General features: G+C 39.0%; 1 protein-coding gene across 1 annotated transcript in view; it reads right to left on the bottom strand.

The window, feature by feature from the left end:
* The window catches only part of nrxn2b (neurexin 2b), a 682,623-nt gene that overhangs the window by 338,210 nt on the left and 321,196 nt on the right, over nt 1–23,217 (bottom strand). Inside the window, exons 7-10 of the mRNA XM_042728878.1 lie at nt 23,047–23,208; nt 20,334–20,772; nt 16,690–17,073; nt 11,552–11,755 (exon numbers count right to left, since the gene is read on the bottom strand). Coding sequence (XP_042584812.1) covers nt 11,552–11,755; nt 16,690–17,073; nt 20,334–20,772; nt 23,047–23,208 — 1,189 coding nt within the window. The remainder of the gene's footprint in view (nt 1–11,551; nt 11,756–16,689; nt 17,074–20,333; nt 20,773–23,046; nt 23,209–23,217) is intronic.

Raw genomic sequence — 23,217 nt, 5'->3', positions numbered from 1 at the left:
ACACACACACACACACACACACACACACACACACACACACACACACACACACACCCTTAAACGAAACAGACACACATACACACACTACACACTACACACACACACACACACACACACACACACACACACACACACGTACACACATTCTAACACACAGACACGGACACAGACACACACACACACACACACACACACACACACACAACACACACAGACACACACACACACCACACAACACACACAAACACACACACACTCATACACACAGGAGATAACACTGTGCGCACGTACACACATTCTAACACACAGACACGGACACAGACACACACACACACACACTCATACTGTGAGGAGATATCTGTGCGCACACACACACACACACACACACTCACACTGTGAGGAGATATCTGTGCGCACACACACACATGGATCTGTCGTTGTGATGTTCACTGATGTTGGCAGACAGATCTGACAGGACATGAACGTTCAAGCGTCTTCATTTCACCTGGACGTGCTTCAGTTTCTAATCTCCATCCATCTGTTATTCACTAGATCCACCTGCATTCATCTGCAGTCAAATGTGACGAATGCTAATGCTGGTTTATGTTTTAGCAGTAAAGGGCAACCTAAATTCAGGATTTTAGTTACCTTTAACCAAGACACACAGAATTCAACATATAGCATACGCTGTTACTGTTCAAAAAACTTAACCTAAAACCTAGAAGTAATTCTCAGTCACTGAAATTAAATCAAATAATAATATTAGATTAAAAACCTACACTTAAAAACAAAAATAACACAAATGTTGCCTAAATGAAATAAATGTTGAAGTTTACCCTGATAGCAAACTTACATCACTGAGAGGTCTATTTGACATCTGCATTTACATCCGCACTACGTTTTTATTTTTATTTTAGAGTGTTTGCTCATCTGCAATACGTCTACAGGACGTTTCCTATCAGATGTCAAGCAGATGTCTATTAGATGTCTTTAAGATATTTATGGTTAATGGTCTGTCAGATGTTTGTACACAGCAGATGCTTTCCAGATCAAGTGATCTACTAAACTTACAATACCTAAAACTTAAATAGAAAACAACCTATTAAAATATTCAAAAAAAGCACATCACTTACAAACATTAAACTTTAACTAAATATACAAATGTTGCATAGATAAATAAATAAATAAATAAATAAATAAGGTTAGGTACTAAAATGACTATAAATAAAACTGAAATAAAACTAAACCAATGAAGAAAAAAAAAAAAACTAATAATGACAAAAACACCAAAAAATTAGAAATGTTGTCTAGAGGAAATAATGTACAGTGGAGATCAAAATTAGAGAACCATTTCGAGGTCACTGCTTAGTCCTATTTGAAGTTATCCTAATGGGAGTAAAAGTTATCTGAGGCACCATAAAAAAACAACACAGATCAAAATTAAAGAATACTTTCAGATACCTCCCAGTTGGTGACAGTTTCCTTAATTATATGCCAAACCCTATTTAACTGAAAGCCGAACTTTCCAGTTTTCAAGATGGTGAGCCGTTCTAAAGTGACTGAGACTCAGGATGTCCAGATGAAGGCCACAGCAAGAGAAGTTTGTCATTCCAAATCCGTGATTTCTGGAATATTGCGGCTTTACAATGTCTTTAACTCATTCAAGTCTCCTAAAAAGGCTGGTCATCTATGAAAGACATATGCACGAGAAGACAAGATAATGCAGATACTCTCAATGGGGAATCAGTTCAGCACTGCAGCTGGAATTGCTCTCCAGTTCAGAGCTGAACAGGGTAAAAATCTGTCTCGGCACATTTAAGAGAAGTCGGACTGAAAGCGCTCTCTGCAGTGACCAAACCTCTCATCAGCAGAAAGAACCAAACATCTAGGCTCACCTTTGCTGAGGAGCACGTTGTGTGGAGAAAGGAGAACCGCTCCAAAGTTCACTTCAGTGATGAGAGCAAGTTTAATTTCTTTGAGTCCAATAGGAAACATTATGTTCAGCATCAAACTGGGGAAAGACTGAACCCCGAGTGAATAAAAGGCAACTCGAAATATTAATGAATACTATATAAGCAATATCACTTTTTTGTGCAGAACTACTTCCTTCCGCCACAGATTCAAATCAAAGTTTGACAGTTTAACAGCTGAGCCCAACACCTTATCACAAACCCATAAAAATAACTCAAAAAAACAACAACATCACCAGTAACAAAGGAACGTTGAGTTGCTTCATTGAAAGCTAATCGTATTACTGTATAAAAGCTGTGTAGTAGTGTAATATGAAGAGACAGATTGAGCGGGTGTGATTCCCTGCATCTGATCCAGCGTTCATTCTTCAGATCAATCTCATATTCACAATTAAACAGTTTGAATGTTCACTGAGAAAAGCGATATATGTGTCATACTAGCTTTTCATCTGTTAAGGGTGATTTCAGATGACAGCGCTGCTCAGTGCATTTGTTGGCTGCGTCTTACAAGCTGTTATTGAAATTAAAAATAACTTCCTCCTTTACAACCCTGTTTCAGTCTCTTTCAATATAAAAGTCTTTACTGCTGCTGACTCACTCGTAAAAACACCATCTAATGGCAGAATAATGTAACTAAAATCACCATCACGAACACACAGTTTCTCAATCCAAAATACTATTAACAGCCATCATAAAGGTTACTAGGCAATGCAGTCAAAAGTATAAAATATATCATAACAAATAATGAATTAATCCAAAACAAATACCTCCAAAACAAAATAACTGAAAAAACTAAACAAAACTAATGTCCAACCAAAATATACTCAAAACTAATTATCTCTCATGTTTAACCACAATAGAGGCATCAGAGCCGAGGTGAGGTGCTCTCACTGTGGGTTCATGAGCACAGAAAGACCACTGAACATCTGGAGCTCACAGCCCCGAAAACATCAAAGAAAATCTTCAGATAGAATTTATCTTTAATAACAAGCTGCATATTTAAAGTCTAAACTATTACATTATTGGCAAAAAACTATTAAAACTACCTTCCATGACACAAAAACATTATTATTATTATTATTTTTTAATTATAGTGGATTTGGGCATCTGCCATGACACTCACTGTGAGAAATACAGTAAGCTGAGTGATGCAAACAGTAAAGCAGTTGGAGTTCTGTTATCCCTCTAATATCATATTCTTATTAGCCAATCAGATTCTAGGACCAGAAAAGAAATTTTTATATATATATATATATATATATATATAGTATATATATATATTATATCTATTTAGAGAAAAAAAAAAAAAAATGGCAAAAAAAAAAAAATATATTGAGAATAAACTCATTAAATTTTGAGAAAAAAAACTCAACATTTCAAGAAAAATGTCGAAATAAAATATTGAGAATAAACTTAATTATGAGAAAAAAAGTTGTTACATTTCAAGAAAAAAATCATGAAATTTCAACAAAAAATTCTAAATAAAATGTTGAGAATTTTGAGAAAAAAACTTGAGCTTGTTTCATGTTAATGTCATCTTGTTGAACAGTGTTATTCAGTGGCGGAGGTTGGAGAGTAATGCACTGGAGAGTAGTGTATTTTACGATCGACTGGGTTCGAGCCTGTCTTTTGCCAAACTCACTTTTCTTCCTTTTCTCATCAAATATCACATTGGAAAAGTGGAAATCAATTGCTTAATGAGTGTTTAATAGTAATGTATTAATAAGGGGTAGGCTATAGGGAGGGCTTTGTTGTCCCAATAAGGCTGCATCTATTTAATAATTTCTTTAATTGTTATTAAAATCAATGTTATTATTGCATCCTGTTAATGTACAACAATACTGAGGTGCAAATAGTATCTGCCACTATTTATAAGTATAAATAGCATCTAATTAACTACTGTTTATTTACACAACGTAATTAATTAACTACTGTTGTATTTATTTGACACTACTATGGATGAATTGGCAGGGGTGTGCAAACGCCTGCCGAGGCAGCTTGTCTATTGAAACGGCCTTGCATGTCGGGCTATTATATGTGGCCCGCCAAATCATAATTACAAATCATTTCACAATCTCAACACAAGGTGACAGCACTACATTTTAGGCCAGATGTATCGAAAGCGAGTGACAGAGCGCTACTCGTACAGTGAGCTCAGAACTAGATGCGTTAGGGCAAGGCAAGCGTACTTGCAGGTCTCGATCAGAGTGCGACACTGAGGTCACGCGCTGTGAGAAGTGATTTAAGCTAAAACAAACCACAACCACACAAACCACAGATGTCACAGTGATTTAAGCTATATATAAAACCACACTAAACAACCCCAACAACACCAACAACAAAAACACGAAAAAAACAGAAACACAACAATCAAAACAATCCAGCTAGAATACTTTTCAATCCACAAATTAATATTTACAATGGATTTACTGCAGTAACACTAAACCTACCTAATTAATACATTATTATTAAACACTCGTTAAGCAATTGATTTCCAATTTTCCGATATTTGATAAAGAAAAGCGAGTTTGGAAAAAGATGGACTTGAACCAGTCGCTCACATCAGTCGTTACTCCCCAGTGCATTACTCTCCAACCCACCCCACTGAAGACGTTAATTAACGGCATCCAACGAGATGAAATGAACAAGACACGAGTGTGTTTATTCTCAACTTTTTTCTCAAAATTTAGCGAGTTTTTTCTCGCAATTTAACTTTTTTTCTCGTAATTTAAAAAATTTAACAAGTTCTTTTAATCAAAACTTTTTTGTCGAAAAATAACGAATTTAATCTCAAGATAGTTTTATTTTTTATAATTGCTTGGCCCTAATCCTCTTCCATACACTTCCCCAGCCGTGATCCAGCCTGATCTCGTTTCAGATCCCCGACTGAGCTTTAGTGTACTTACTAATGATCCTTCAGATGATTCAGAGAAACACGGAGCTCTTCTCCGTCATTACTCTGTTTCCTTTGTACAGCTGCCAATAAAGAAAATTAAAGCTCAACACACAGAAAGTGTGTAATTTAGCGAGATCACTGACTCAAGGTCATTAGTTAACCTCTGCTGATGGGTAAAGGGTTAGAAAACTCTTATATGAAGTAATTTTAATGTGAACTTGTAGAGAAAGTGTATAATGACTGCAGAGCACGGCTGAAATTTGAGGCCGTCTTGAGAATCGCAGGCTTATTGTGACCTGCTGCATATTTATGACTCTTGTTTTCATGCCGTTTCCATTATTCATGATAAGAACTTAACAGAAGCTGGAAGGGACGCAAAACAAAGACTCTGGGACTCTCTCTGAGCTTTGAGTTTGTGATTCAATCCGTCATTCACTTTGGGCTTCACATGATTGTATTTAATAGCTTGTGTTTGAATGTGAGTGGATATCACCATCAGCCCTGAATATACACCTGTAGAGTGAGACGAGAGCCGCCATCGCTTCCAATCACACGCTGCTCCTGTGGCCTGACAGGGCATTCTGGGTAATAATCTCAGCATAAACCCCAGCTCATCCTGAGACCAAATGTAGAAAAGGCCGATTAAAAGAAAATAAGAAACTAACGGGAGAAACGGCCGTGGAAGTGAACTTAGGAGCCCACATAACACGAAAATACGTCTCACGCGGCAGACACACGATCACATGTGAAGTGTGGCTCACGGTCAAAAACACAGATACACAGAATCCCCTTAATTAATCAATCCCTCCCCTTCATCCTTAAAAATACTCCTCTAAATATAGACTAAAACAGACAAAAACCACTGCTGAATACTCCTAAAAATCATAGACTAAAACAGACAAAAACCACTGCTGAAAAACACCATCTGTGGTGTTACAATACTACACAAAATATCAGAATAAATACTGATTATAAAATATAACAATATAAAACAGTTATAAAGAAATCTACATAATAACAAGCAATTAAAAAAAACTAAAAAATAATAAAAATAATAACAAAAATAAAAAAAAATAAAAAATAATACAAAAAATACATAAAATAATAATACTAATCAATACATAATAATAATAATTTCAAACAAATAAACAAATAAACAAATAACCTGCCCATTATCCAGTCACTCGTCTTGACTGACAATAAAAAGTGTGACTTGATATTAAATGAGAAATGATTTGAGGAGAGAAAGTAAAATAAATTTCCAGGATGAAAGATGAAAAGCTTTGTCATGTTGATTTTATTGTGAGACTGAGATGAATGTAGATGAGTGTCTCATTCTGAAACTGATTAGAACATCAAATCCATCCTGCAGTTATAAGCGATTCACGTCGGGATGTGTGTGTGTGTGTGTGTGTGTGTTCATTCATAAACACACGCTCAGAAATCTCCTCCAGTCACAGCCACACACTTACCTTCAGTGTCAAAATACAGCATGAAATAACACTCATTTAACACCTGTGTGTGTGTGTGTGTGTGTGTTGTGTGGTGTGTGTGTGGTGTGGGTGTGTGGTGTGTGTGTGTGTGGATGTGTGTGTTTGTGTGTGCATGCGTGCGTGTGTGTGTGTGTGTGAGGAGAGAGAGTGTGAGTGGAGAGAGAAGACGAGAGTGTGTGTGAGAGAGTGAGTGTGGTGTGTGTGTGTGTTCATTCATAAACACACCCTCAGAAATCTCCTCCAGTCACAGCAACACACTTACCTTCAGTGTCAAAACACAGCATGAAATAACACTCATTTAACACCTGTGTGTGTGTGTGTGTGTGTGTGTGTGTGTGTGTGTGTGTGAGTGTGTGTGTGTGTGTGTGTGCGTGTGTGTGTGTGTGTGTGTGTGTGTGTGAGAGTGAGAGAGATATATATATAGAGAGAGAGAGTGTGTGTGTGTGTGTGTGTTGTGTGTGTTTATCATTCATATAAACACACGCTCAGAAATCTCCTCCAGTCACAGCCACACACTTACCTTCAGTGTCAAAACACAGCATGAAACAACACACTTATTTAACACCTGTCTGTGTGTGTGTGTGTGTGTGTGTGTGTGTGAGATTGAGTGTGTGTTGGTGTGTGCGTGCATGCGTGTGTGTGTGTGTGTGGAGAGAGAGAGAGAGTGTGAGAGAGAGAGAGAGAGGAGATGAGAGAGTGTGTGTGTGTGTGTGTGTGTGTGTGTGTGTGTGAGAGAGAGAGAGAGAGAGAGAGAGAGAGAGTGTGTGTGAGTGTGAGTGTGAGTGTGTGTGTGTGTGTGTGTGTGTGTGTGTGTGTGTGTGTGTGTGTGTGAGAGAGAGAGAGAGAGAGTGAGAAGAGTGTGTGGTGTGAGTGAGTGTGTAGTGTGTGTGTGTGTGTGTGTGGTGTGTGTATGTGTGTGTGTGTACGAGTTGCCACACTTACTGAGGTTTGTGTGTGTGTGTGTGAGAGAGGTTATGTGTGATAATAAATGAGTTGCCACACTTACTGAGGTTACAGTCTATCCTGATACAGTCTGGTGGGAGAGAGAGTGAGATGGTGAGATCAAATTAAAGGAGAGACAGAGAGAGACAGAAAACATTTCACATCCTTCAAAGTTCATTCTGCAGACATCTGAATATCAGGGGCCACCATCCGGGGACACGTGTGAGTCAGCGGCACCCATTCCCACCACACGCGTGTCAGCAGCAGCACCGCAGGCGCTCCGCTCGTCTAGATCAGTCTGAACCGGATCAGACCGTCTGTGAGAAACACCGGCCTGTGATTGCTCTTCACAACAATAACCCATCAGTTCACACAAATCAATAACCTTCATATTAGCTGAGTTAACCCTATAAGCCTACTCTATCATATTTGATATACAAACTTACTCTAAATGATTCGCTGTTAAACCTGTCTCACACTCAATCTCCTGCATGTCTTCTGTCTCTGATCGATCGTTTAGAGTGTTTATCCAATCAGAGCTCTTTCAGTGTAACTGTAGCTGCTGCTTCTGGTGTCAGATCTTGAGTGATTTTGATCCAGTTAAGGTCAGAATAACTGCAGTAATATCTCCAGATGAACTCTTACTGGACTGAAGCAGCTCAGCTTTACTTGATTCTCCATCAATCATGTTTTAGGAGTCTCAAATCTGATCATCAGGATCTTTTGAGGAGCGTTTGTTTCCAGAAGCTTTACTTTCACTGTTCCTCAGCGGAGGAATGATCTTCACAAGCCTCCAGAACATCTCACATCTTCTTGAGGAGCCTTTATTTCTTCATCTCTCAATCACTGCATTATATGTTTGGATCATTTACATCTCATCACATTACACTCATAAAAATAAAACCTACAAAAATGTGACACTTAAAAATAAAGGCTCCAAAAAGATGTTTCTGCAGTGATGCCAAAGAACAACAATTTTTGGTTCCCCAAATAACCCTTCAGTGAACAGACCTTACATTAACCATCTTTATTTTTAAGAGTGTACAAGCATCATATTTCATCATATAAATATCAGCATCCGCACCAAATTCATATTTTTGCTCAGTTAAAGTCTGAATAATATTGAGCTGTTTTCCTATTCTCACTATATCAGACTATATGAGCCATAAAAGCACAATAAAAGCCTATTATATTTGAATATTTCTTTAAATGTTTAATAAACTTTCACTTTTTATGATAATATTATTTGATATTTCAGGCTTAAGCGTTAAATAACATTACCAAATTCAACTTTAGTTTTTAATAATTAACATTAGCTGAGATTAATAAGTGTTTTTCACTGTTAACTAATGGAACCTCATTGTAAAGTGTCCTAAACTGTTGGACTGATCGCTCCTTCTGCTCACAGAAATCAGTCACGTATTGCTCAGTAGATGATGTATTTGGTGAGCAGTCATGAAATAAGTGTGAGGAAGTACAGTTAACTGCTGTGCTATTTCTGCATAAACATAAGTGAGGAGCGTGAAGCACTGCGTTCTGGATCTGCCGCTGTGAATTGTGGGAAGGGGTTTCACTGCACTCCTCAGCCAGAAACACATCTACTGTGTGACACTGAACACAGCGCTGAGCTCTACACTGAGAGTGTGTGTGTGTGTGTGTGTGTGTGTCTCTGCGGCTCAGGCTGAGGAGCGTCTCAATGTGTCAACCGCTACAGAATAGTGATCACAAACAGCCAGAGACCGTCTCGGCACCATCTAGACTCTAAACACACTCACTTCAGACCTGACGCTTCTCTACCGGATCAAGAAACACTCCGTCAGTACATTCAGATTTCTGCATGTGAAAAACATCCAACTGTTTGGACACACAGTACAGTACAGACATAAACTGACTCATTAATGTGATCATATTTGTCAGTCGCACAGAAATGAAACGGGTCAGATTTCTGAAATAGTGCTAATAAACTGAATGCGTTTTAAATACACAGTAACATTTATATATTATATACAATGCACTTTTATTGATCTATTTATAATCAATAAATCCAATTTGTTTCAATCTCATAGATTAACTAACTGAATACTGTTTGTTCCACAGCAAGGTTATTATAGTCCATTATAATTTTTATGTTTTTAAACAAAAACAAAAACAAAAACTAAACCTAAAAAAATTAAAACTATAAAAATATTTTTGTTACTAGAAATAAATAAACAATAACATTGTGTTTTTAATAATGTGTGTGTGTTAAAAGGCTTTAATTTAACTCCATTTACTGAAACAACTAAAACAAAAAGAACAAAGTTACTAAACTTTAACTAAAATAATTTAACTCCATTTATTGAAACAACTAAAACAAAAAGAACAGTTACTAAACTTTAACTAAAAATAAAATTAACATAGAAAGTATACAAATAATGATTCAAAATATTACTAAAAACTATAATTGTGTCCCAGTGATACTAAAATAACATTAGCCATATTCTAACCATGTTCATGTTTTTTACAACAATTTATGCTGATTCTAAGCAATTTCAATAAATGCATCTAAAATAAGATTATTTAAATAAAATCAAACAGATGCAAAAAGTAAATAATAAACTATGCCATGATTTTTTGAGTACAAAGATCTGGTTTATTTCTGTATGACCGACACTTCTGCATATGTTTATTAGTTTGTTGCTGTTAAAACTGTGTGATCCAAATGGACGGGTGTGCCACTCAAACGCATCAATCAGATCTTACATTTAGGCCTGATTATTTGAGGGCGGAGCATCAGCAGAGCTGGAGTGTGTGAGCTGGTCTCTGGCTGTTCGCTCAGGCCGCAGACACACAGCACATTGAAGGGACGAGAGGTTCCTCTGGAAAGATCCAGGTGGCTGACAGAGAGAGAGACAGATGGATGGAGGTCTTCCCGAGAGGCTTTCTCTCCCACCACGTCCTTTCCCAGGATGCACCGCTGCTCTGTGTTTGCCTCTCCGCCAGAACCAGACCCAGACCACCGTCCCCTGGACCAGAACTTGACTAAACTCTGCAGAAACCAGAGTCTGGTTTCCCAGTCAAACACTTCAAAGCAGACAGAAGATCAAACCCTGAAAGATTCGCTGTTTTGAACAAAGTGACGTTTTAGTTTAAAACTGACTTAAATAAAAATATGAATTCATTTGATCTAACCAAAACACATCTGTGTCCCTGCAGCACAGAAGCAGTCATCAGTAGCACAGGTATATTTGTAGCAATAGACAACAATACATTGTATGGGTCACAATTATACATTTCTCTTTTATACCAAAAATCATTAGGAATATTAATTAGCGCTATCATGTTCCATGAAGATATTTAATACGTTTCCTACCGTAAATATATCAAAACTTAAGTTTTCTGATTAGTAATATGCATTGCTAAGAACTTCATTTGACAACTTTAAAGATGATTTTCTCAATATTTAGATTTTTTTTTGCACCCTCAGATTCCGTCCGATCCTAACGATGTATCTCAGACAACCATTGAATTGTCCTCCTAAACAAACCCATCACATCAATGGACGAGAGATTATTTATCTCAGCTTTCAGATGATGTAGAAATCTCAGTTTAAAAAATTACACTTTTTTTGCTCCATCCACAGTAACAATAATATAGAGAAAAAACTATACTATTAGAATGTGTATTCATATTTAAAATTAATTGCATTTTTTATATTTTACATTTTCATTAAAATGTTTAAGTTCTAGTAATTGTTTATGATGTCTATATAATTTTTATTTATATAGTCAAAGAAAAATGAGAAATAAAAATAATGCATTATGAAAGTAGTTTTAATGCATTAGTTATGCCCTGTAATGCACCTTATAATGCATTGTACAATCTCATTAATAATTATAACTACAGTTGATACACTATACTAAGATTCTATCTACAGTTGTTTATACCACTTATTCATTGTTAAACTATGCCATTTAATTGTGTTTAAATATATATATATATATTTATATATATTTTCTTCCAGTAAATGTGTCTATATATATATATATTGCACAATTCTTCCAGTAAATGTGTCTTGTTTTAAGGATTTTTTTTTTTACTGAGAGACTCAAATGACAGCAGTTTTCAGTCACTAATAATAGGGTTTTTCTGCCCTCTGCTGGTGGACGGTGTGGTTTACAGGCCGGGTGTCTGGTGGAGGGCAAACACTGGGTGAGATGTTGAGATGGTTCAGGGAAAGAGAGGTCAGACAGAGACAGACAGGTAGTTACCGAGGTTGACCGTGAGTTTGACCCGTCCTCCGTCCAGCTCCAGCCGCAGCGTGTCGGCCGACTCTCTGGAGGTGGTGGCCATGAGCAGCCCATACGCTCGCTGGGACATGAAGCGCAGCGCCACATCCTCAGCCTCCGTGTGCAGCGTCCTGGGCATGATGACCTTCAGATACATGCTGCCGTCGTAGCTCAACACCGTCGCCTCTGCACACACACACACACACACACACACACACACACACACAGTGTGAACATAGCGCAAACACACACACACACAGTGTGAACAAAGAGAGGAATCACAGACAGTGCAACAACACACACACACACACACACACACAATCAAAACACACACACACACACACACACACACACACAGTGTGAACATAGCGCAAACACACACACACACACAGTGTGAAACACAGCGCAAACACCACACACACACACACACACACTGTGAACACAGCGCAAACACACACACACACACACACACACACACACACACACACACACACACACACACACACACTTTACAGTTTTTTTTTACGATTGCTTACACACTAAAGTTAAAAATAACACACAGCTAGTGAAGCCTTACACTCAAAGAGCAGAACCTCAGCCCAGATCTGCACAACTATAAGCAGATTCTCAGCCTCACACTTTTTGCAAAACACTACACACACTTCTCTACATTAGACACAGAAATCTAACATTGTCACTTCTTTGCCATTTCAAGACCACTGCGTTCCCAAAATACTTCACATCTGAGCTATTGATCAAACACATCCATCTGGTGTGCAGACACTTAGGTGCTGAACTGTAAACTCAACTATCAAGGTGTGAGCACTATAAAAGTTAACGGGAATTTTTGTCTTCAACAGAAATGAAAGGCAGTGGTGCAGGAAGAGGAACAGGGAGAAACATCTTTGGCCAGAGAGCTCTTCTGAATGTCCCGGGTCAACGTGGTGGTGACATCACAATCTATGCTGCAATCACACAGAGACATGGGGTTCCGTCTCATGCAAAATACACTCTCCCTTCCGTCCCTTCTCCCCTTCTGCACGGCAGTGGATCTTCAGTGGACAGACTAGGTGTCTGGTTCCATTATTCCAGAACCTCCCACAACACTCTCCCTTCCGTCCCTTCTCCCCTTCTGCACGGCAGTGGATCTTCAGTGCAAAATGCAGCTTAATTGCAATGATGTACTGAAAGATTTTACAATGAGCTGGGAAATAAATATTGTCATGAATGTGCAGTACTTGTCTCATGTGTTTTGTTTGGTCAATATATTCATGTACTTTAACAATATCAAAAAAAAAAAAAAAAACTTGCATAAAAATAGAAATTTTGTGTTTAAGATTGTGCCCATCAGTGTCTTGAAGTGTTTCAAACTGAATCTAACTGTATGAACCGTGTGTGTGCCGTATGATACCAAAATTGGGTTTTGTTGAATTATTGTAAAGTTTTTGAATGTAAGTGCTTTGTTTTTCAAAAGCTCTGAGATGTTCTGACACTGTGTGTGTGGATGTGTTAATTGTGTGTAGTGTTTTGACAAAATGAGCCTTGTTTTTAAAATTGTGCCCAAGCAATCGTAAAAACTGTAAACACACAGCGCAAACACACACACACACACACACACACACACTTTATACACACACACACACCCACAAACACACACACACACACACACCACACAACACACACTTTAAACACACACACAACCACCAACACGACAACACACAGCACACAACACACACACCAGCACCACACACACACACACACAACACCCACCCCACCAGACACACCACACACACACCCCACAACACACCACACACACGACCACCCCATGACACAAGCACACCACACAACAACACACCCCCGTGACACAACACACACACACACCCACACCCACAACACACACACACACAACCACACAACACCCACACTTTATAATACACACACACCACTTTAAACCCACACACACACACACAACCACACACACACACACACACACACACACAGACGCACACACTACACGCACACACACACACACACACAGCACACCACACCCATGACACAAGCACACACACACAAACACACACACCCGTGACACACACCCACACACCAACACAACACCCACACCACCCCACACACACACACGCACCACACACACACAACCCGTGTCACACAACACAACACCACCACCCCAAACACTTTAAAAACCCACAAAAAAAAAAAAACAACACACACAACTACCCCCGTGACCACGACACACACACACACTGTAAGACCCTGACACACATGTGAGATAGAAGGTTCTCAGGCCGGTATACCCCACGGACTGAAGGTGTCCTTGAGAAAGACACTGAACCCCCAACTGCTGCCGACCGGCCGCGCCGCATTGCATCTCCTTGATACACCTGCTCCTGGTTTGTGTTCCCGGTGTGCGTGTGTGTGGTTGTGTTGTGTGTGTTTGTGCGTGTGTTCACTGCTCCGGGTGGGTGTTCACGTGTGTGGGTTTGTGTGTGTTCACGGTCTCTCCGGGTGTGTGTTCACGTGTGTGTGTGTGTGTGTGTGTTCACTGTGCTCCGGGTGTGGTGTTTCACGGTGTGTGTGTGGTGTGTGTGTTGGCGCGTTGTGTTCACTGCTCCGGTGGGTGTTTCACAGGTGTGGTGTGTGTTGTGTGTGCGTAGTGTCCACTGCTTCCGGGTTGTGTTCAGTGGGTGTGTGTGTGTGTGTGTTCACACTATCGTACCGGGTGTGCTGTTCACGGTGTGTTTGTGTGTGTGTGTTGTGTTCACTGCTTCCGGTGTGTGTTCACGGTGGTGTTGGTGGTGTGTGTGTGTGGCGGTGCACTTTTGGATGGGTGTAAATACAGAGCATCAATTCTGAGTATGTTGTCACCATACTTTGGCTGTATGTCACGGCTTCTTTCTTGCATGTACAATGTCATAAATAAACATGATTAAGAAATGTTTTTTGAGAATAATAGTACAATGTTGACATTACAATGGTTTATAAATGATTAATAATATATTAACTAGTAACTAGTAACCAATCATTAATGATCATTTCAATAAATTCATTATATTCTAAATTAACTAAATAACTTACGACAGATTTGTAAATCGTTAGCATATTAATTAATAATTGCTTGTGAACGTATAGTCATGTTTCGCAAATGATTAGTTCATCATTATCTACTCACTTGTAAATTATTAATAACTTAATCTACAAAACAGATAAAAAAATATTAACATATCACTTACTAATCATTTATGAACACAGTCATGTTTTGTAAAGGATTAGTTCATCATGATTGTTAGCATATCACTAATTAATAGCTTATGAATGTTTTGTAAAGGATTAGTTCATCATTATAATCAATTATAAATGACTTACAACTGAGCATCATTATAAAGTGTTACCTAAATGTGTATTATTGCGGCAGAATATGGTTTCATGATCAGTATGTTGAAAGGCATCAGATGGTGTCAATTTGCCTACCACTGACACACACGTCTGACAAATAATGCTGACTTCCTACAGTACAAACACACACTGAACACATCTGTGTTTCCTTTGATCTTCAGTGTAGTTCTGTCCAGTGACGCTTGGTGGCAGTAAAGCCCTGCTCTCCAGCCGCTTCTAACCGGCCTTCAGAGATCAGCAACATGACACACAGTAAATAAAACAGCTTTACTTCACAGCACAACATCTGGCTGTTAAAAAGATGGAAATAAATATGTTTAATAAAACAAACGGGCTTCCCTTAAACAGTCGGCAAATGCAGCCGAATCCAAATCAGCCCTAATTACCCACCTGCTCGAGCTCTGACAGCCAGCACTATGAATCAAAACCACGGAGAGAGGAAAATATTCTGCACTGAAGGCCCTTGAGCTCAATGTCAGCGAAACACCCAGAGCTGAGTGCTGCTATCAGAGGCGCGAGCCTGAGACGGAGCAGCTGGTGTTGTTAAAGGCGGCACAGATGGTTGTGGTGAGCGTCGCTGCTCCAGTGCTTCTCCAGGCTCGTGACATCGGCTCTTTCCCTGCCAACATGAATCAGGATGCCACAGCGAGCCGAACGCAAAGAAATGAAGCGCGAACGGCGGTGCGTCGCAGCTCTGTGTGCGCCTGATAAAAGCGTCACGGATGGACTCATGCTAGTGCTAAATATAACCACTGAAAGAAGCCACAGCGACAGAATACGACTACAATGCAATATAACACGAGATTTACATATTATCCTGTCAGATCTGGACAGCTGACCTAATGTGTTGCATGTCTTTTGCCAGTTTAAACATTTATGAACCATTTAATTGCAAGAAGACAGGACTCCAAGCAGTTTTCCATGCTCTCACACACACGTGAAGCGCCTCATTCAAAACACGCGTGAATGCTGAACTGAGTTCTCTTCCGCTACTTCTTGCACTTGAATCCACATATAATCACATAACTGTCTAAATGTGCATGGCGAGTAACATGGTCGGTTATGTCTTAAGTGGATGTAAATTGTTGACCCAAAAATGAAAATGTAGATGAGTTTGTTTATTGGAACAGATTTGGAGAAATGTCATAAGTGTACAGAGAGAGCAGCTGTCCAAACAGCTGATAAAAACATCACAATAATCCACAGCACTCCAGTCCATCAGTGAACATCTGGAGAAGACAAAAGATGAAACAAATCCAGCATTAAGATGTTTTTAATATTTGTTTAGAGCTGTTTAAACGGTGCTTGATCTGTGGAGCTGGATGTGTTTCATCTTTTGTCTTCTCCAGATGTTCACTGATGGACTGGAGTGATGTGTATTATTGTGATGTTTTTATCAGCTGTTTGGACTCTCATTCTGACGGCACCCATTCACTGCAGAGCATCCTCTGGTGACACATTTCTCCAGATCTGATGAAGAGACAAACTCATCCTAATCTCGGATGGCCTGAGGATGAGCACATCTCCAGAACATTTTCATTTTTGGGTGAAGAATACATTTATATTTAATACAGTGCAGACTCTGCAGTGTTGTCTTACTTTTGATTACTTTATTCAGTTTCTGTTCCTGATTAACCCACCTATATCGAGCTGGGAACATCAAAAACAGTTTCCTTCACAATCACATATGTATCCTTTCCATACCCCACCGATCTCACAGTTGCCTCCCAGGAATCCGGTGCCGGTGCAGTCGCAGATGTAGCGGTTCCAGCCCTCCTTGCACTGTCCTCCGTTGGCGCAGGGGGCGCTGCTGCACCTCTTCTGGAGCTCGCGCGTGCAGAAGCTGCTGACGCCCGGCGCGCTCTGGATCTCTGCCAGACGCCGCACATCTCGACTCTTGCCGTCGATGAAGAGGTCACGGACGCAGCCCACGTAGCCGTAGTTGAGCAGCGCGGTCCAGACCTCGGGCGGCAGGATCAGGCCCTGACCGCTCTCCGGCAAACCGCCCAGATACATGTCACTGTCCAGGTCCAGGATCTCGCTGCCCTCGTTAGAGCTGAAGGGAATGGAGCGGCTGTTGACGGAGATGGAGCCTGTCGAGAAGATGGAGGAGATTCAAGATTCAAACTAATTTTTCTATCAACCACCTATTCTTATGCCAACCACCTAAATATAATAAACAAAAAATAACACATTAAAAAAAAAACTTAAAAAAGACCAAAAAAAACATATAATCTTGGACTCGTTGGATGGAAACGGTGCTTTATTCTAAAATGTTTTATGCGACATTACAGTTTTGCGCATAAATTTAACTTGAATCTTTGGATGGAAACACAGCTATTGATAGAAATCTGTCTTAGGTAAAAGGCTCACATATACAAAAAAAAAAAAAAAAAAAAAAAAAAAGCACAAAAACAAAAAAACAACCAAACCAAAGTAAATCCTAGATAAGATATCATATCTCGAGATCAAATATCAAACATCCCCCACAATATCAGGCAGACACTAATGACGATATCCTCGCAAAACAATTTGGAGTTTACTTTAGAGCTGCGCAATTAATCATTTAAAGATCGCGATCTCATTTCAAACACACAAGCAGTCTTAATGATGAAAGACAGTGATTCAGCTATGTCTATTACGACGGTTTCACATCGCGAGCGTCAGTGGAGCGCGAGAAGCACGTTTTGTCGCTGGCCATGTTAATGAATCATTCAGGCTGCTGCTGATCCAGAAAGAGCTACACAAAATGTCTTTTCAACCACACATCATTATTTCTGTGCTACAGACATTTAATCAACATAAGTGATATAAAGGATAAAAGTTTATAGTTTGGGTATAAACGCTTATTCTCTACAGTAGCATTCAAAATGAAAGTATCTAAACACGTGTATGTATTGTAACGCTTACACTCTTCCTCCAGTAGGTGGCGACAACCGCCCGTTTAAAAAAAAAAACTATTTGTCATTGAATCATTCACCAATCACACACCAAAACCCAAAAAAGAAACAAGTCTTTATGAACTGAGACACTGACTCCTTCATTTTTTTTTTTTTTTTTTTGTTCAAATTAATATTTTTTAAAGAGTTAAGCAATAAACATTTTGTCAGAACCACTAGTAAATTATTTTATTTTGTTTAGTTTTCTTATCTTTTCTTCTTCAGAATTGTGAGATAATCGCGATCTCCAATTTATATATAAAAAAATATGATTCTAAATTTATCCAGAATCGTGCAGCTCTAGTTTACATGTTGTTTATTGCTGCATATAATAGATATATTATATTATGTAGATATATAATAGAAGTTTAATTTCATAAAGCACAAGCTGATTTCAAAATGCTTCTACATTTTTTGCATTTTGTGTTTTTCAGTTGAATAAAATACTATTTTCCCCTATATATTTAGTCATTGAGGATTTCTTTAAAAAAGTCTAAAAATCTCATCTCATCTCGTCTCGTGGGATAAGTGTCTCGTCACACCCCTAGTTAATCCACAAAAACACCTCTAAAATAAATAAGAACAAACCTAAGATACAAGAACCTGACAAAACTGCCTGGCCTTATTTAGAATAGAAATTGCAGTAGGAATAAAAGCATTACTATAAGCCTTTCTTCTGGTCAAAGGAGTTCTAAACCCACAGCCTGATGCTGAAAGAAGTACTGTAAAGGATGAGAGGGGTCCTTTAACGACTCAACTATAGAAGCTGCGTTCCTCTACAGCATCATTACACAGATCTAAAAGTGGAGTCTGTGGGTACCCAGTAATTTCATATACCTGCCTGATTACGCTTGATCATTTATCATCAAGAAGTGTGCATGAGCGATGTGTGTCTATATTTCGGTGTGAGAGTGCTGCTCTCTCGGCAGATCACAGAGATTTATGACTTACTCTTAATTGTCTATTAAACTGCAATTACAGAACTGCTGGACTTTCTTCCCCACAGGACACACACCCACCTCCTCTAGTCTTACACTCGATTAGCTCATTACAGCAAATGGAGGCAGCCTTTGGCAGCGTCGGTGGGGTTTAACGGCGTCTCGTCGGCTGTGCTTTAGCAGTGATAAGTGCTGGAGTGAATCCTCTACAGCAGCCATACTCCAAACCCGTTCGAGATAAACGATCTTCCTGAAGTTTCCCTGAGACTTTCAGCTGATGTTTCAACACATGTGCATGCTAGCAGTATTTCTGTAGCTCAGACCACCGAGTGTCAGGTAACGGGTTTGATTCCCAGGGAATGCTCATATAACTCATACAAACATTCAATGCAATGTGAGTCGCTTTGGACAAGTGTCTGCCAAATATATTAATGAAAATCAATGCATTTGTTATTTCACGTGTATCTTTGTTCTGCTGTATTTATTTGTGCTAATGCTTGTAATTTGTTCATTTGCTTTTAGTTTATTACTGGATGTTTACTTGTCTTGATATGCATAGGCTGAACTTTATATTAGGGTCATAATAATAATAATAATAATAATAATAATAATAATAATAATAATAATTCCTTGCATTTATATAGCACTTTTCTGGGCACTCAAAGCGCTTTACATAGAAGGAAGTACTCTCCTAGTAGGGTACTAGATTTTACTGTGGTTTTAAAACTTGAATTGAGAATTATGAAATTACATTAGTATCTAAAACTTTGGTGTCAAAAACCTTTATTAGAATACAAGGTTACATGGGTGCAAAACAACCAAAACAGTAACTATTATTTATTTATTTATGGATGATGGCAGTTAAAATTTATCTATACACTTCTCTAATTAACACTGATGACTAGCAGGAAAACAATTCAAATATTAAAATTTTCTTTAAGTGTTTTATTTTAATTTGCTTTTTATTCTATATATATATATATATATATTTATATATATATATATATTTATAATTTTAAAACCATACAAAAGAATCAAAGAGATTGGTCCAATATGTAATTATTTTGGCATACATTGTAACTGCCATATGATAGACATTTAATCTCATAACATCATGTCTAAAATGTTCTGTTGCTGAAACATCCAGACAAAAGAATCAAAGAGAGCATTTCAGTAGCAATAATAATAATTAGTATCAGTATTGGTATTATGTTAAACTAATCATAAAAATAAATAAAAGTAATAATATTTGAAATATATGTAATATATCCTAAATGATTCACTTCTGAGGGTAAACCCTCAAGTTTTTGCAGGGAGAATTTTAGACACTTCTGGTCAAATCAGGAGCGGATCAGGGCTGCGTTTCTCAAAAGCATCGTAAGTCTCCATTGCTTTCAATGGGTCTGTGACGTCCTAAAGCTCACGATGCTTTCGGGGAGCGCAGGCCAGGCTGTCTTCACATGCACAGACCCTCACCCCTCCGTCCCTCTCTCTGGAAGTCCACGTGGCACCACTCTCCGTCGTTCACCTTCTTGTTGCTGGTCTTGAGCTTGATGCTGCCGGAGCCCATGTCCATCAGCAGGTAGAGAAAGCCGTCCAGCAGCTCCATGGCGAAGTAGTCGGTCTTCATCTCGCGGCCGGGCCGCTGCTCTTTGCTGCTCTGGGGCTTGCCGTGGCTGAACAGCAGCAGGCCGCTGGGCTCGGTGGTGCGGAAGTCGAAGGAGATGGAGCTGGTCTTCTTGGTGTCCCAGCGCGGCAGGGCGATGTAGGACTCGGCCGTCTCGAAGGTCACGGGGTCCAGGGCCTCCACGTCCTCGCAGCGGAACACCAGGTCCCCGTGCAGACTGATCTTAGGGTCCCTCTCGATGGCCAGACGCGACAGCTCCAGCTTGAAGTCGTTGTTCTTGTACACCACCTGCAGGAGTTCATCACACAACACACGCTGAAATAATACTCAAATAATCTTGCTCAGTGTTTTCCTCTTGTTTTCTGGTATAAGTGTATCTCTATAAAACAGGATTAATAAAATGGTCAGACGGCTGGTTCAATTAGTGGTTTTATTCCTGATTTCTCTCGAGGTTATTGTGGAAAAGAGAACAAGGGCAAAATTGAAAAAGATTTTGTATTACAAGGACGTCCACTAAATGGTATCGTCAGCGGATTTAAGAGTTCATTCAGTGGAAGCGGCCCTCACCCAAACAGAGACGTACACTCTCGGTACACATTACACAGTGATGGTAACATTCTGAGTATGAATGAGTCATTCTGAGTGGAAACGATCCAGAGGAAACTAAATCACAAGTTACTAAACCTAACAACAAAAGCAACGATAAAATACAGCTGCAAAAAAGGAGGGGTAAAAATCAACCTTATTAACAATTCATGCCCCAGTGCATGATGGGAACACCAGTTTCAGACAAGTTGAGTAGGTTTTACTTAATTTTGTAACGTTTATATTTACGCTTTAACTTCTACAAGCTTGAACTGAGTATCAATATAGAATTATTATTATTATTTCCTGAAATAACATTTGTTTTTCTGTAGTATTTACTTCAGCACACGTTCGTTTGCATACATCTGCACCTAGAGCAAGTTTATTGTAGCACAGATTAAAAAAAAAAAAAAATAGCTAAATAATAATAATAATAATAATAAAATAAATAAAACATTTCTAGCAGTATTGTCAGCAGGGAAATCACTCCTTTCAGTTTTTCCATCCTATGTAATTGATGATAGAGATTAGTTTCTGTCACTGCAGACACATCTTCAGCAGCGATTATGAGCGCAGGCATTCACAGAACAGCGCTGGAAGCAATATTTATGAAAAGGAGGCATTTGTTTAAGGCGAAGATTCATAAAACTTGTAATTACTTGCAAAAGAATATGTCATCCAAACAGGCAAACAAGAGAATTACGAGTAACCTCAACGGGAAATAAATAAATGACAGAAGAAATTACATTAAATATTAGTCTAACTGCTGCATTTAACGCTCTTAAATATCATTTCTATTCACAAGGGTTTTTGCTCCATGGGAAACTAATGATATTTCAACTAATCAAATTAAATCTGCTATTTGGCATTCAGTGAAAAAATAAAAAAGAATTTACTCTCAATCAGTTTAGGTAGATTTCATCGCATGTTTTGAGTAAAGACTGTCAAAAATGAACAACCAGGACACACTAAAACAAATTAGGCTAAGCGTTGTTAATACTGTACACGACAAGACTAACCTTAAAAGAGTGAGTGACATTAATAACTAAACATAAATAACAACTATAAACAAATAAAAACTATAAATAACGAACATAACTGCACATTAAACACCAGCAGGTCTTTCTCTTCACTCCAACATTAAACACCAGCAGGTCTTTCTCTTCACTCCAAAAACACTTCATTTCAATGTTTAAATGACTTCAGTGTTATGCAGAGCTAGAAATCCACTGCCCAGTTTCAGTCAATGCAAAGCACATGATTTACACTAATGGGTTTTTGTGGATTACATATTTACATAATTTTACATAATTTACATAATATTTACATAAGTGCACTGAGCACAATAAACTGAAGTAGTGACAAAATGTTCAGCAGTTGCTTTAGCTTATTTTAATTGAGTTGTACAAGCAGCAAAACTAGTATAACAGTATAACAGTTAGCTCCGCCCCCAAACTCACGCCATTGGCTGAGCACTCGTCGCTACATCTGCTCACACAAACAGAGATGACGCGCTTCACCTTTGACCCTCAGACTGTGTTTCACTCATTTAGACCGGGAGGATTTTCTGTGATGTTACTGTGATCAGATTCGCTCACACAGGATATAATAAACGCTGATCAGTTTTGGGGCTGCCCCTGCTTATAAATCTCTGAGGAAGCTATATTATCACCATCTTTTTATCAGCCTGTTTTCTTCCAGTTAGCACAGGCTTTGTGTTTCTGATCGTTTGGCTCACTGATATTATCTCATGAACAAGTCTCTTCTATCATATCACAGCTCAACACAACATTATTACTAATAAAGTTTTGGAGGACCAAGCCTCTTCTATCAGGGGGCAGCTCTACAGAACAGACTGAATCCAGTATTTGGTGCTAATGAGAGATTTCCGAGCACATTTTGAAAGGCTGGTCAGTTGTAACGGGGAACAGCTGATGGTGTAGATCACCGGAGATCGGAGATGATCGCCAGACTCACGTCTTTCAGGCAGCCCATGAAGTTGTTGCTGACCGGAGATCCGGGCAGATCGGCCGTGTTCGGGCTTCCTCCGATGTAGAAGAAGTCGTCGGAGCCCAGCATGGTGTAGTCCTCCTGCGTGTATCCGGTGGTGGTCAGAATGCCGTCCACCGAGATGGTGACCTGCGGCGA

Source organism: Cyprinus carpio, chromosome B7 (assembly GCF_018340385.1).
Source record: "Cyprinus carpio isolate SPL01 chromosome B7, ASM1834038v1, whole genome shotgun sequence".
Classification (NCBI taxonomy): domain Eukaryota; kingdom Metazoa; phylum Chordata; class Actinopteri; order Cypriniformes; family Cyprinidae; genus Cyprinus; species Cyprinus carpio.
This window is presented reverse-complemented; position numbering and strand designations above follow the sequence as displayed.